This window comes from Triturus cristatus, chromosome 3_2 (genome assembly GCF_964204655.1).
Source record: "Triturus cristatus chromosome 3_2, aTriCri1.1, whole genome shotgun sequence".
In the NCBI taxonomy this organism is placed as follows: Eukaryota; Metazoa; Chordata; class Amphibia; order Caudata; family Salamandridae; genus Triturus; species Triturus cristatus.
In genome coordinates, this window is record NC_140584.1 from 606,414,797 (window position 1) to 606,428,508 (window position 13,712).

General features: G+C 43.7%; 1 protein-coding gene across 1 annotated transcript in view; it reads left to right on the forward strand.

Moving 5' to 3' along the window:
• COL16A1 (collagen type XVI alpha 1 chain) overlaps positions 1–13,712 on the forward strand; it is an 871,927-nt gene that overhangs the window by 345,936 nt on the left and 512,279 nt on the right. The window contains exons 5-7 of the mRNA XM_085648479.1: positions 9,319–9,442; positions 11,833–12,108; positions 13,327–13,407. Coding sequence (XP_085504605.1) covers positions 9,319–9,442; positions 11,833–12,108; positions 13,327–13,407 — 481 coding nt within the window. The remainder of the gene's footprint in view (positions 1–9,318; positions 9,443–11,832; positions 12,109–13,326; positions 13,408–13,712) is intronic.

The window sequence follows — 13,712 nt, forward strand, 5'->3', positions numbered from 1 at the left end:
ACAGAGGAAAACATGGGTAAGGGATGTCGTTATACCACAATACACAAGATGCACCAAAGTTTAACTCTACCAAACAATTACCTGTTTGTTCTGCCTGTACTCACGTCTGCCTGTACAACTGTATTTGTAGCGCGGTCTGACAAACCTGCAACAGAAAAGGGGTGCAGATTGTGAATCTATTTACCCAGCAACCCCCAAATCCAATGTGGAACATAAACAGAATTACCTTGTCTTTGTGGGTACTCACGCCTGACCATTCAATCTCAAACACCTCACAGACTGCAAACCTGCAATTGAAGATGAGATGGTTAGCAAAGGCTCTAAGAGTTACAAACAATGAATGGGACTGGCCCAGAGACTCCAATAGGAAAAACAACCAAATAGTTACCTGGGATTCCAGAATAGGCATGTGCCCCTGTGCTTCATTATTAGCATCCATTAGGAAAAACTTATCTGCACCTCCCCACACAATCCAGCCACAGAGGGCCGCACAGATTCATGCAGGGTAGTGGTCAGGGACTTGGGAGGGGTTACGGTGGACTTGGAGTAGTATGTACATTTAGTGGCTGAACAATGTGGTACCAGAAAACTTGGGATCAATACTGGCTACTCCGCTTCACTTTGGCCGGATAACTCTGGAGATTGATGGACCAGCTGCAGAGAGATCGGTTTTATGTCTAGTGCAAGGTTTGACTCATTATAAAGTAGCGGAGGAGGTCAAAATGCTTGATGCAAAGCAGGTGAACCATGCAGATCACAAAGTGCAAAACAAATCCTACACCCTCTCCTCTTACATGGATACTCAGCAGGATTGCCGCATACATTCTCTCACTTTGAAGTTAGAGAAAGAAAAGTATACACCAAACCCCCTCTGAAGCGAGAGCTTGACATTGGAATGCACTGCAAATGTGACAAGATAAGACCAAGATGTAAAGACCAGTTTGGACACAACCATATGCAAATCTATTTTGACTCTGCTCCTCATGGGAACAGTCCATCCTATCTAAAACTTCATGAATTCTATATAAATCCACTGCCGCGCTGTATTATGGACGCAGGCGCAAAGCTAACCTTGTCAGGAGGCAGACTAAACTGTGTAACACAAACAACTGGTGAACTATCAGTATCCCCCCTGATGGAAGCTGTCTGGAGGGGGTAAGAAGGTCCCATGGACTCCCCAGACATCCGCTTGCAGGGGGGTGCAGTCAGTCACTGCACCCTCCTGCAAAGTGATCTCTAATTCTTCTTTATAAGTGCTGGTGGGCGCCGCCGCCACAGTGAAACAGTAACTTTGAAACAGCCCTAGTCCATGACTGCCCTGAGAGCAGTGCATTTACTGTAATAGGGAGGTCCAAATTCAGGACAAAATTTCAGGACAATAGGTAAGTTTAACAGACATGTGGCCCAGCCATATCCAAACATATTCAACCATTTGCAAACCTATCATGTATCCTTCCATCTATCATTTCACTCATCCATCCAGTCACTCATCCTTCCACCCATCCACCTTTTGTCATCCATCCATCCCCCCTTTCTCTCTCCATCCACACTTTCACTTAGCCATCCTTCCGTCCATCCACCCATCCATCTACTCACCTACTCATGAATCCATCCATTGAACCCATCACTCAGCCATCCTTTCACTCATCCATCCACCCTTTTACCCACCCAGCTACCCTTCCACCCATACATTCAGCTATTTACCTTTTCTCTTATCCATCCTTTCACTCACTCATCAATCCATCCATCCCCTCATTATCCATCTATTCAATCTTTCATTCATCCATTCACCCTTTCACTAATTCATCCAGCCATCCCTTCACTTACTCACGCGCCCAACGTTTCATATTGATTTTGAGCGGAGCCTTTTTGAGAAGAGGCCCATCAAGAACTTCACCCTCGCTGCAGGAGCCATTCCAGGACTGGGACAGAAGCCACCCAAGGCATCCCCCTTCATGTTTGCTCCTAGATCTTGCTGCATGCTTAGTTGTTATTAACTTTTAAAAAGCTATACTATACTAATTAGATATTTCTTTAACTGTGATAGGGGCCAGTTAACCCTGATAAATTTGATTGGCTGAGCGTAATGTTTGAGATTTTCTGATTAAGCTGCCATGACAAGGTTTTTGGTCCCCTGTAAAGTGTGTGCTATAAAAACCAAATTTGGATGGTGTACTGTGGAGCCAGCCTTCAAAGTCTGTGAGCTTGTGGAGGATTAGGTCACTTCACGGAGGACTGGAACATGACCTCATTTGCACCAACCCACGTTTTTTAATGCTTCAATATTTAAAAACGTCTGTTAAAGGACATTGACAATAAAACCATTAAAATTGCGCAGTTGTGAAATCTGCAAAAAATATAATGCTAAGGGGCAGAAAAGCCCATGCAGGAAACTTCATGGACTATATAGATAGTGCACGTGAAATGTGATGAGGAAACAAATAGTACAATGTTTTAGTAGTTTCATTGCAAACCGAAGAAAAAATGTTACGTTTATTTTTAAATTAAGATATTTGGATTATCTAACTGTACAGCTAGTTTGTTTTACTTAATACAAGACTGTCGGTTTTAATCCCCCACATATATGTATATTCAGCAAATGTGTACCTGATTCTTGGTTTACCCTACACCTTCTGGTGTTCAAAACTTCATTACGAATATGTGTATACTCTTTTAGTTTCCTTCTGTCCGCAATATTTTATTTTATTTTTATAGCGAGTTAACTAATACATTCTCTTAAAAGATAAAAACTTCAGACTGTCTAGACTGGTACGTATTTTGAAAAAGGTAATACCTCATTTAGTCCACCAGAGAAATTGTGTTCTTGAAAAATAAGAGGCAATGTAGAATATCAAAAGTTGCTATCTGTAACTGTTTTTGAATTGCGGTTTAGGACATTAGATATTCCTTTGCTAATTAGAAAATTATTTCCAATAAGTCTTTCCTTCCCTTAAACCTCATGCGAAGAGGGGGGGAGGGTAGTGCGTTCCCTTTCTTACATCGCTGCCCTAGAAATCGAGCGGATCTTCTTTAAACTCCTCTACTTAAGTGACCCGGCAGTATTAGGCGACAGCAAGTTTAAAACTACGGCATGTGCTTTTTAGGGTAATCGGCCTGGTTTGCAGACTTGCTGTATTGTTCTGATAGTAAAGCGAGGCTGCGGGCAGATTGAGTCCTTTTGTTTAAGTATCCATGTTAATCGCAGCTCGTGACGGGGCTGCGATTAACATGGATACTTAAATAAAAGCCTCAATCTGCCCGCAGCCTCGCTTTACTATCAGAACAATACAGGAAGTTTGAAACCAAGGCCGATTACCCTACAAAGCACACGCCGTAGTTTTACACTTGCTGTATTGTCCTGATAGTAAAGCGAGGCTGCGGAGGGGGTGGGGGGGGAGATTGCGTTGATTCTATTTAAGTATTCATGTCAGTCGCAGCTCGTGAAGGGGCTGCAATTAACATGAATACTTAAATAAGGGCACAGAATCTTCACCGCAGCCTCGGGCTACCGCTCAAAGAATACAGCAATCAGGGCAATTAGTCACATCACGCTTACCTCCGCTCCCAGTGTTCCACTGCAAAGTGGTCACTTCCGCTGCCGCCGTCCTCCTCAATATGGAAATGCTCGTTTTCGCGCCACGCGCCTTTTAAAAGCGGCGGTGGCGCGAATTCTCTCGCGGGAAGTGCCGTCTGTGCACGCTGCACACATGGCACTGCGCGCTCGGGGATAGAGAAGTGCGCGCGCGCGCGGGCGCGCGCATTAGCGGGAACAGTGGTTGGCAGTCTAGATTTTCATCTCGCCCCGGCCTCACTATTTAAGGAAGCCCAGTGCGCGGACGCCCCACCGGCATGCTGGAGGTGCACCAAAGGCAAGCCCATCTGCGCCCATCTGTGCCCGAACGGGCCCAGGTGCCAGGGACTCTGGTTTTTTAGTTCTAAACCAGATTTCGTTCTCTGCAGAGCTATTAAGAGCACTCCAGCCCCTTTGTTCTGTGGGTTCTCGAGGTCCTCTTGACTTGGATGAGGAATTTAGCTCATGCACGAACTCAATGTTTACTCCCAACCTGATTGGGAGTATGGAGCTGCCTTTGGCTGGCTCAAGTGCTGCTGTTTCGTGGCATGATGAGGTTTTTTTCCCCATTTACCACACAAGAGAATATGTTTCTTTTTTTTAACCTTAATGTTTTGCTCACTTCGACGTGATCAGCAACATCTCTTAGACTTTTTATAGGACCATGTCTGGATGCCCTGTTCATCACGGAAACCCGACTTCACAAGGCTTCTATGCCGGACGTGATTGAAGCTCTCCCTCAAAGTTACTCCATGATGGGGAGAGATAGATTAGATAGACTGGTAGGTGGGATAGCAATTATATTGAAAGGCAAATACAAATGTAAAGTTCAAGAGTTGCTTATCCTGCCTTGTAAAGCAGTATCTTTTGCGTTGGAACTGACACCTAAATTCACTCTTTCCGATGCTTTGATCTATCGCCCGCTGAGCAATGCTGGTAGCTGGGTGCAAATCACTACCTGACATTTTAGCCCCTTTAATACTTAGATCGACCAACTTTGTATTACTAGGTGACTTGAATATTCACCTTGAGGATGCTTCCTGCAATATTGGCCAGACCTTAATTGAAGACTTAGGGACACTGAACCTTAGTCTCATGAATGACACTTCGACTCACAGTGCAGGGCACTTGTTGGATTCAGTCTTTTCTAATATAATAAACTTGCACTCCCTGCCTCTAATACCACTTTTTTTAGTCAGATCACTGGGCTGTCCCTATTAGTGTGCCTTACCACTGGTGGGCTGCTAGGGAGGGGAACAGACCACAGGTGAACACGAGGGCTTGTTCAAAGCTGGATTTAGGGGCTCTCAATCACAATCCTCCTAATCCCCTGGATGAGGTCAGGCTAGACCAGCCTCATATTGATGTTTGGCTCCACACCTCGCTACCATATCCTGTCCTTAAAAATTCATCACTCCCCCAGATTACATCCCCCAGCCCTATGGTTTACTGAGGAACTACAGGTAGCAAAAACGGGCAGTAAAAGTTTGGAGAGGGCTTGGAGTATCAACTATGATGACTCCACTGAGCTTGATTATAAAATAGCTTTGAAACAGTATCAGAGCCTCTGGAGGACAGCCCACACAACCTTTTACTCAGATCAGATCACAATGGCCCAACATTGTCCTGAGATGCTCATTAGAATAGTAAATGAGCTGTCTGACGCCAGCAGGACTGCCCCTGTGCCCACTTTATGCCAAAGCTAACATGAGGAAATCGCACTGTTCTTTTTTATCAAAGTATAGAACATTCAACATTCCTCGTAGGAGACACGTGGGAAACCTTCTAAACTCTCCAATTTCTCGCCACCTTCTGCCTACCATTAATAACACCCACCAGACATGAGGCACGTGGGATGCTCTGGATCTGCCTTCATTTGTAACCCTGGCTCAAGCCATAAGATTGCGATCTCCTAAAGATCCCATTCCTCTAGGCAAGCTCTACCTCTAGGACCCTGACATCATGCTTCCTACGGTAAGGCTACTCAACTGCTTGTTACAGGAGGGAGTCGTTCCTCAGGCTTGGAAGCATGCTATGGTTCTCCCTCTTATGAAGAAACCTAATTTGGATCCTTCCATCTGGTTCAATTATAGACTTATCTCGACGCTCCCTATTCTTTCAAAAGTCAAAAAAGCATTTTTGTAAACAACTTACAGCTTTGGTGGAGGCACAAACTTTTCTTCATGACACCTAGTCAGGTTTATGAACTGGGTACTGTACCAAGTCTGTCCTCCTCTGGGTCACTGAACATCTTAGGCGACTCCTAGAGGAGGGCGAGCTGGCAGTGCAAATCTTACTTGATCTCAGCGCTGCCTTGGACACTGTGTCCCATGAAATGCTCATTTGAAGGCTGGCACAACTGGGGCTCTAGGTAACAGCATTTACCTGGCTGTCCTCTTTACTAAAGGGCGGAGTCTCTCTGGTTTTCTCCGGATGTGATTCTTAACAAGTGTCATGACTTGACTTCCTAGGTTTCACATGGCTCAACTCTAAGCCCAGAACTTTTCAACATCTATGCTTGCCCATTGGCAGACCTGGTAGAAAGTTGGGGTCTAACGCTATTCTCCTATGTAGATGATACTCAAATCATCTTTTCTTGATCATCCGACCAGGACCACAACTCTGTGTCACTAAATTCCTGTCTGGTGCACGTAGCATCTAGGATGAATAATAACTCTCTGAAATTGAACAGAGAGAAAACCTGAGGTGCTGGTGCTTGGTAAGAACCTGCCAATCTGGGGACCTCCGCACTGGCCAGATGTCTTAGGCGATATTTCTGTTCCTGCCGCTAAAGTTAAGAATCTTGGGTTCTGAGTGGACTCTAAGTTCTCTATGAAGCCTCAGGTAGCCTCATGTGGCAATGGTGCCAGTGGCTTGATTCGCCACCTGAAATGGCTTCAGAAAATCATTTGGATTCTTCTTACATCTGCTCAAAGAATGGTCATCGAAGGCACTCAATCAGTCCGGCCTCGGTTATGGTAACATTCTGTATTTGAGGGTTGATAAAGCCTCCATAAGATGCATGCAGGGGGTGCAGAATGCGGCCGTCAGACTGATTTACAGGCTGCCAAGACATGCTTCAGACTCTCCTCATCTCCGTGAGCTTCACTGGCTAAGGGTTGAGAAATGCATTCTGTGCTTTGTTATGTCTTTAAAGCAAGGGCTGATGTGGCCCCAGCCACATCATCGGCTTGATAAAATTGTGTCAACCTGTGCATTTTCTGCACTCTTGCAACCTCTCTCTGTACACCGTTCCAAGGATTAAATAATCCCATCTGGGAGGTCGCTCCTTTGCATACCTCGGCCCAAAACTCTGGAACGCCCTACCAGACCATATGAGATACTGCCCTTCATTGACTATCTTTTGCAGACAATTAAAGATGCAGCTGGTCTGAGCCAGAAGGGCCAGGATCACTCTTGCCTGTTGTTAAAGAGCCAGTAAACCCCGAGTGGGTAGCTGTCACGCTATAGAAACTTCTTAATCTAATCTGATCTAATGTTTGACTGCAGCCTTGAGTGGACCTTTTTTTAGGTTTCACCAACAGACAGTTTTAGATGTCTGGTGTATACAATTCTATTCCATACAATACCTATATATTGAGAGGGATTAGGGTCAGCCCATTGCTTATCATTGGTTGGCTTTCTTGTCAATCTCATTACCTGGCTTCTTAATTGATGGCTTTCCTTCTCGTGTATGTGCATAGCTATTTTCAAGTCTTTCTCATTGGATAATTTGTATCCTTCAAGTTCTTACAACCAGGGAACCATTTCTTTTTCTTTTTCTTTCAGCACTCCATGGAAATGCATGTGTTTTCTCTCTCTCTCTCTCTCTCTCTCTCTCTCTCTCAAATGCTTGTTTTGCTTACATATTTGTCTCTTTTCACTCTGTGTTTCTTCACCTACTTACTTTCTCCATTATCCTCCCACTGGTCCCTGCCCTTCGACTGGTTTTTGCCCAAATTAGTTCTTCAGTTGCTATGCTGACATTCCCGCCTCTTCCATTGTTTTTCACTGCCTCACCAGTTTCTCTGTTATTCTGCCACATCTTTCTTCTCCTGTTGTCAGGCTTCTCAAATGTGCCCCCTATCCATTCCCTTCTTACTTTTTATTTTTCTTCTTGAAAAAACACACAACTCCACACAGTGACCTGGGTATGTGCTTCTTTATTTTCGTGCTCCTGTGCTTACTTTTTTGCCTGCCACCTTGGAATAGTACATTAAACTTACAAAAGAGACAAAAAGGCTATTGGTGCATTACAGCATCTTCGCATGTGTAGCGACATCACAATGCCTGTGCAAATAGTAGCAAATGTCGATCTTTGAATGATTTTCTTTTAGAAAAAACATTTTCAAAATGGCCACTCAGGCATGCACAGGTGTCTTGACATACCAGCGGCCATATTGAAATGGGACCTTTTCCAAGATGCTTGCAAGTGCATCTGTATGCGATGCAGATATTAGCCATTTGAAGTTTTTTTTATCTATACGTTTTTTACTGTGCTTTACAAACAAGCATTGGCAGGTCCATTAGCTTAACTCTCTTTTTAAAGGTGAAATCTATTGGTTTTCCAGTGCTTGGCCATGGGAGCACCTCTTCTTTCCTTGCTCTCCCTCATCCGTTTGTTCTGTTTTAAATTTCTCACACTTGGAGTGTCCACCGTGTGCTCCCTTATCCCGCTTCCGTTTTTTAAAATCATTACAAAAAATACTTTCTTTGGATGTTTTTTTCGGACGTCTCCCTCACTTATCTGACCCCCCCCCCCCCCCACTGTATAACTATTGATTGTCCTTTTCTTCCACTAGGTCTCCTGTCAAACCCTTCGCTGTTTCAATTTTTTTCCAAAGTTTCTTTTATTTCTCAAGGACCCCGCAGCCTCAAAGTTCTTGTGGGCTGCTTGCTTCTCTTTTTGCGCCCTCAGATACTTTCTTTTTATTTTTACAGACCTAAAATGGTCATCATACACTATAATTTCATCTGGAACGCATTCTAGGCCTTCTGCTTTCGCTCATTGTGTCACAATGGCCTGGAAGCAACTTTATGCAATGACATTTTATATGCACCTGATATTTATTTAGCCCTTGACATAAAAAATGGTCTCATGGTGCTAGAGGTGAGACCTTAAAATATACTCAGTATTAGCAAGATTTTGAGAACAGGCAGGTCTACAAAGGATTTTGAAGAGCAAAATGAGGAGGAATAGTGGAGATGCTAAGAAGAAAATTAAAAAGAGAGGGAAGTATCACTGGGTCCAGAGACACGGTCTTTTCCCCGTCCATAAATATTAACTCAGACAAATGGCTGATTCCAATACTGAGCAGATGGTTGAAAGGTGGAGGAAACGGGGGTTGTGTGGTAGAGGGGGATGGTCGAGCTTTCCCAGGGTTACTACATTTTGTTGAATCAAAACCTGATAAGTGTTTTGTGAAGCTTTCTTCCAATCAAACCAAGGTATGTGGGGCAGGTAGTCACTTATGGTATGTAATTTGATTCTTGGTATAGCGCACAGCTCAGCCCTGAAGGGACACCTCGGTGCTGTAGGGAAGGTAGGTGAGAACTTATCCTCATACATAGATTATTCAGCTGAACATGCATAGGAATTTTCATGGTGTTCCTAGTCACTTACAGATATCAGCCCAATTAGGAATAATTTGGCTTGACAGATGACCCCTTCAAGTATTCAAATGCTAAAGGAGTTGGCAATTTTTCTACAAGGTTCTGCTAGTCACATTCTCTTTCTGTCTTTTCAGACAAGTTTTCCCTCAGGGTTTACCAGATGAGTTTACAATGGTGTTTACGCTACTGCTGAAGAAACAGACAAGCAAAGAAAACTGGTACATCTTCCAGATCAGTGACCAGGAGGGGTACCCACAGGTAAGGCTGTTCCAGGGCAAGTCCATTGAACGAGTCATGTTGCCTGCTGCTCCTTTACAAGATAGCACTGCCTCTGCTGCGGCCTATGCAGGTAAGAGCAGTGGGGTCTTGGGGGTGGGGTGGCAGGGTTGGAGGATTTCAACAGACAACGAGGGGAAAATTATTATTTATTTAATTTACCCTAGTGGTTGTCTGTTGAATCCCCCCCAACCCCGCCCCACCGCTCATACATGCACGGGCCATGGCTGCACTGCCTGCATGGCTGTAATTTGTAGATGTACGGGCCTATATCTTCACTTTTTTGGTCTGTGCCACCAGTCATTCTACTAAGTGATCCTAATCAGGATCAATGGGAAGAATATTTGCCAATTGTATGACTTTGTTCCTTTATTGGTATACTTTCCCTCTTTTGATTTTGTAAGGCTATATTTCTGCAAGAGTGGAGGTGGTGTGAGGCTGTCTATGGCTGCAACTCAATCTGTTTTATACTGTATATGCAAGTCACGCCAGGAAAAGTGTATTATACTGCTAATGTCTTGAGGCTGTACAAGCTATGATTAATTTTGCACTTGTGAAATTGGTGCATTGTGGAGCGTTAACTCCATGTTTGGATGAGGTGCCGTCCCACTGGAATTCCCAAAGAGCAGATCCTCTCCCATATGGTGATACATCCTATTTCCATTTGAAATGAATTATTCTAAGAAAAATACCTTTACCATATATTAGAATGTCTTCCTCGTCACTCTCGAAATCTGTAGCTTTTTGGCCTTCCTGGTCTCTCAGAAAAGACAATGACTTCCCGGCTTTCCTGTGAATGTCCTATAAGTTCTTCACTTTTTTATGTCTCACAGAAAATCCTGTTGGAATTATTTAAATCCTGGGGATGGATTGCTGTGGAGGCCATGGCCTCTGGTTCTCTGGTCGAGCACTGCAATCTGAATTTAGAGCTCCTCACCCGGCAGGACCGGATAGCCATGGCTTCAATGGAGCCAGCGGGTGAAGGCCCCGAACATTTGCCGGGTGAATGCAGTTGAACTTTGTATTTTTGCAATGTTTGGTGCACCTGCTCAGTCTATTTTATTTGCTTTCAAGAATCAATCTCCGAAGATGAGAATTTGTTCCTTGAAACCCAAAAAAATAATGGAACTTATCTGCAGGGGACTTTATCTCTGTGCACGTTGAGCCATTGTGCATGTTCCCTACGCAGGACCGCCATGCCTGCATGGTGCTCCCCGGTAGGTATAATTACATATGGTCGTACAGCAGAGCAACCATCACTTTAATCTGACAGCCCTTTGGCAGATGGGCCATCAGGTCTAAGGTGTACACCCATGGATGCAGCCAAGCTTCTGCCAGTGTAGACTAAACACTTCCCCTGATCCTAGATGGAGTGGGGAACCGTAAATTTGGTAGGATGTGAGCACTACAGACTTTCAGCACTGCTACTTCTTTACCAACTCTACATTACACATTTTCGCTTTTTGATTCTACGTAATCTTCTACAAACAAAATCATCGTTACGCTGTTGTTCATGAAGAGGGCAAGTGAAGAAATGCATGCTGCTGAGATCCCTCCCAGGTCATTATACAAATATCTACATGATGCTCGCTCACAGTGCCAGACCCACTACCATTTATTGCCCATAGCTTAAGATAATGAAATATCATTCATAAGATGTAGTGCCAGTTTTGTTATGTGTAGTACTATTACCAGGTATCTTTCAGTCACCATTGCTTTACTGCAAGGAAAGTGTTTGAGAGACTTAATTTGCTTCCAATCCCTCCTGCTGTTCTACTAATTTGGTCTTTTAGGTACACATAAGCCTTGGTCTTTGCATCCCTCCTCGCCAAGGTTTGAGGAGGAAAATTTTAACACTTTCTCTGCAGTAGGCGCCGTAGTAATGAACGATTACCTGCAAGCCACACAGATCTACACTGATTTGAGGATACATATTGATATTAATGTTCCTAGTGGAGTGTCACATCTAATTGATTTCATATGTATATTTTAATGATCGTAAAAGTATGAAATCCTGGTTTTGTCTTGAGGCCAGGAGAGGCATTGTCAATAGAGTTGACAAGTGTATTACATTCTGAAAGGCGATATTGAATCCCCGGGTTTGGTTTATCCTAATCAAGTTTCCAAAGCAGTGTCATGGGACACGATCTGTGTCAGATCTAATGCAAATCTGTGGCAAATTAATCTACATTCCATCATAAAGTTTCAGAGGTTATAAACCTAGCCTACCAACTTTTTCTCTGTATGTGTGTTTTATCTGTTCATGGAGTGGGACAGGAGGCTATACGTAAAATGTTCATTTGAATTTCTTGTGGCACAATGCATTCATAGTGTTTGTTTAAATCTAATCAAGATTTGTTGTATGTACTCAGATGTCTCTGGGACTCAACGGGGAAGACAGGAGCTTAGAATTCCAAGCCAAAGGACAGGACCAAGAAGTCGTAGGATGCATCTTCAGCGGGGAAGGTGTCTCCTCTTTATTTGACTTGAAATGGCATAAGATTGTGCTGAGTGTGCAGAACCGGGCGATATCCATCCATATTGACTGCAGCTACATCTCCACCAAGCCTATTGAGAGCAAACAGCGTGCTGTAGCAGAGGGGCACACCATAATCGGCCTGGATTCTACACAGGGCACACCAATTCACGTAAGTGACGCCTTAGATATTGGCTCCTTTCATTTCCAGGTCCACGTGCTTGCTTATACGCAATTGTGATAGAAGGGCAGTAAAAGTTGACATCTTAGAGAACAGTACATTGATCAGATCTCATCAAACACTAGGTTTGTCATATCTACCTTTAATCAAACTGGTGATGATTCAGAGCCCGTTTCTCATCCAAGAGCTGGTAGGTTCTGCTCATCACCATCAGTAAAAGACAAATTCTATCAACGTCTATCTAGCAGTAGGTGAAATCTGTCCACCTCTCACCAGGAGTGGTCTACCTGTAAATACAAATCAAGTATTTAATACTCTCCTATTACCAGGAATAGGCACATTCAGTTGACCTCCCTACCAGGAGTAGACATGGCCACCTCTACCCACCTTGTCTTCAAAAGTAAAGAAGGCCTAGCCACCTCTCATTGGGAGTAGGCAGGTTGCGCCCACCACTTGCTAAGAGTAAACAAGGTGTACCCACCTAATACAAGGAGTAGGTTGGGTCTGTCTACCTATAACCAGTACTTAATAGGTTTTGGCCACTGCTCAAAGGTAGAAGGTAGGTAATGTTAATCTGAGCACGTATAGGTAGAATGTGACTATCTTTCAAATTGCATATTATCACATAGGAAGTGTTGAGGTTCCATCCCCCACTGAAACTGTAGAAGTCAGTTTCTGTTCCTCTGTCACCAGCAGTAAGCATATTCTATAACTAGTTACCAAGCAGTACCGGAAGTTTGTCCACTTCTCACCAGGAATAAGCTGATTCTGTAACCTGTCACCAAACAGTTTGCAGTTTCTGTTAAGCAGGGGGAAAATGGACTTTGACCTCAACTCATCCTGGAGTCAGAGCGGTGAGGTTCTACCCACCTCTTACCTAAAGCAACTAAATTATGTGCACCTCTCACCAAGGCTAGTAAGATTTATTCATCTCTTGATAGGGACAACAGATGTGCCCATATCTCACCAGTACAAGCTAGTTATGTCTATCTTTCACCAGAAGTAGATGGATACTGGATCGCTGTCATCAACAATTGGACAGGCCATTTTTCCATTTTCTTAATGACACGGAGCAGCTCATGACCTTTTCTCACTAGTATATGATAGATAGCTCCTTACCAGTACTTACAAAGTAGTAAATGTGTGATCATGTCATGTCAACTCTTTTAACCATGTATTCTTACTACCATCTCTGTCCTTCCTCCCCAGTTTGATGTTCAGCAAATTCACATCTATTGTGACCCAACGGTGGCCATGCAAGAAGCCTGCTGTGAAATTTCTATTGGCGGGGTGAGTAGGTTGACACTGAAACAACATGTGCTCATTCTTTGTAATTGCTAGATTCCAAATAGTGGTCAAGCTGGGTTTTGATTTGTTGAAAAGGTTGTCTGATTTTGGTGGAAATTTCTAACAGATGTTTTAGGTAAATGATGGTGCACAGTAAGGCATCTAGCTGGACTGCTGTTTATGAGTCATAGGGTTTAGTAAAATGGATTCCAATTTCTAATGGAAAGTTATTTCTGGAGATTTCCCATCATCTGAAGCCCTCGTTTTTTCCTCCCTCTTTGTGACCGCTGCGGCTGTCTGACCTAGTG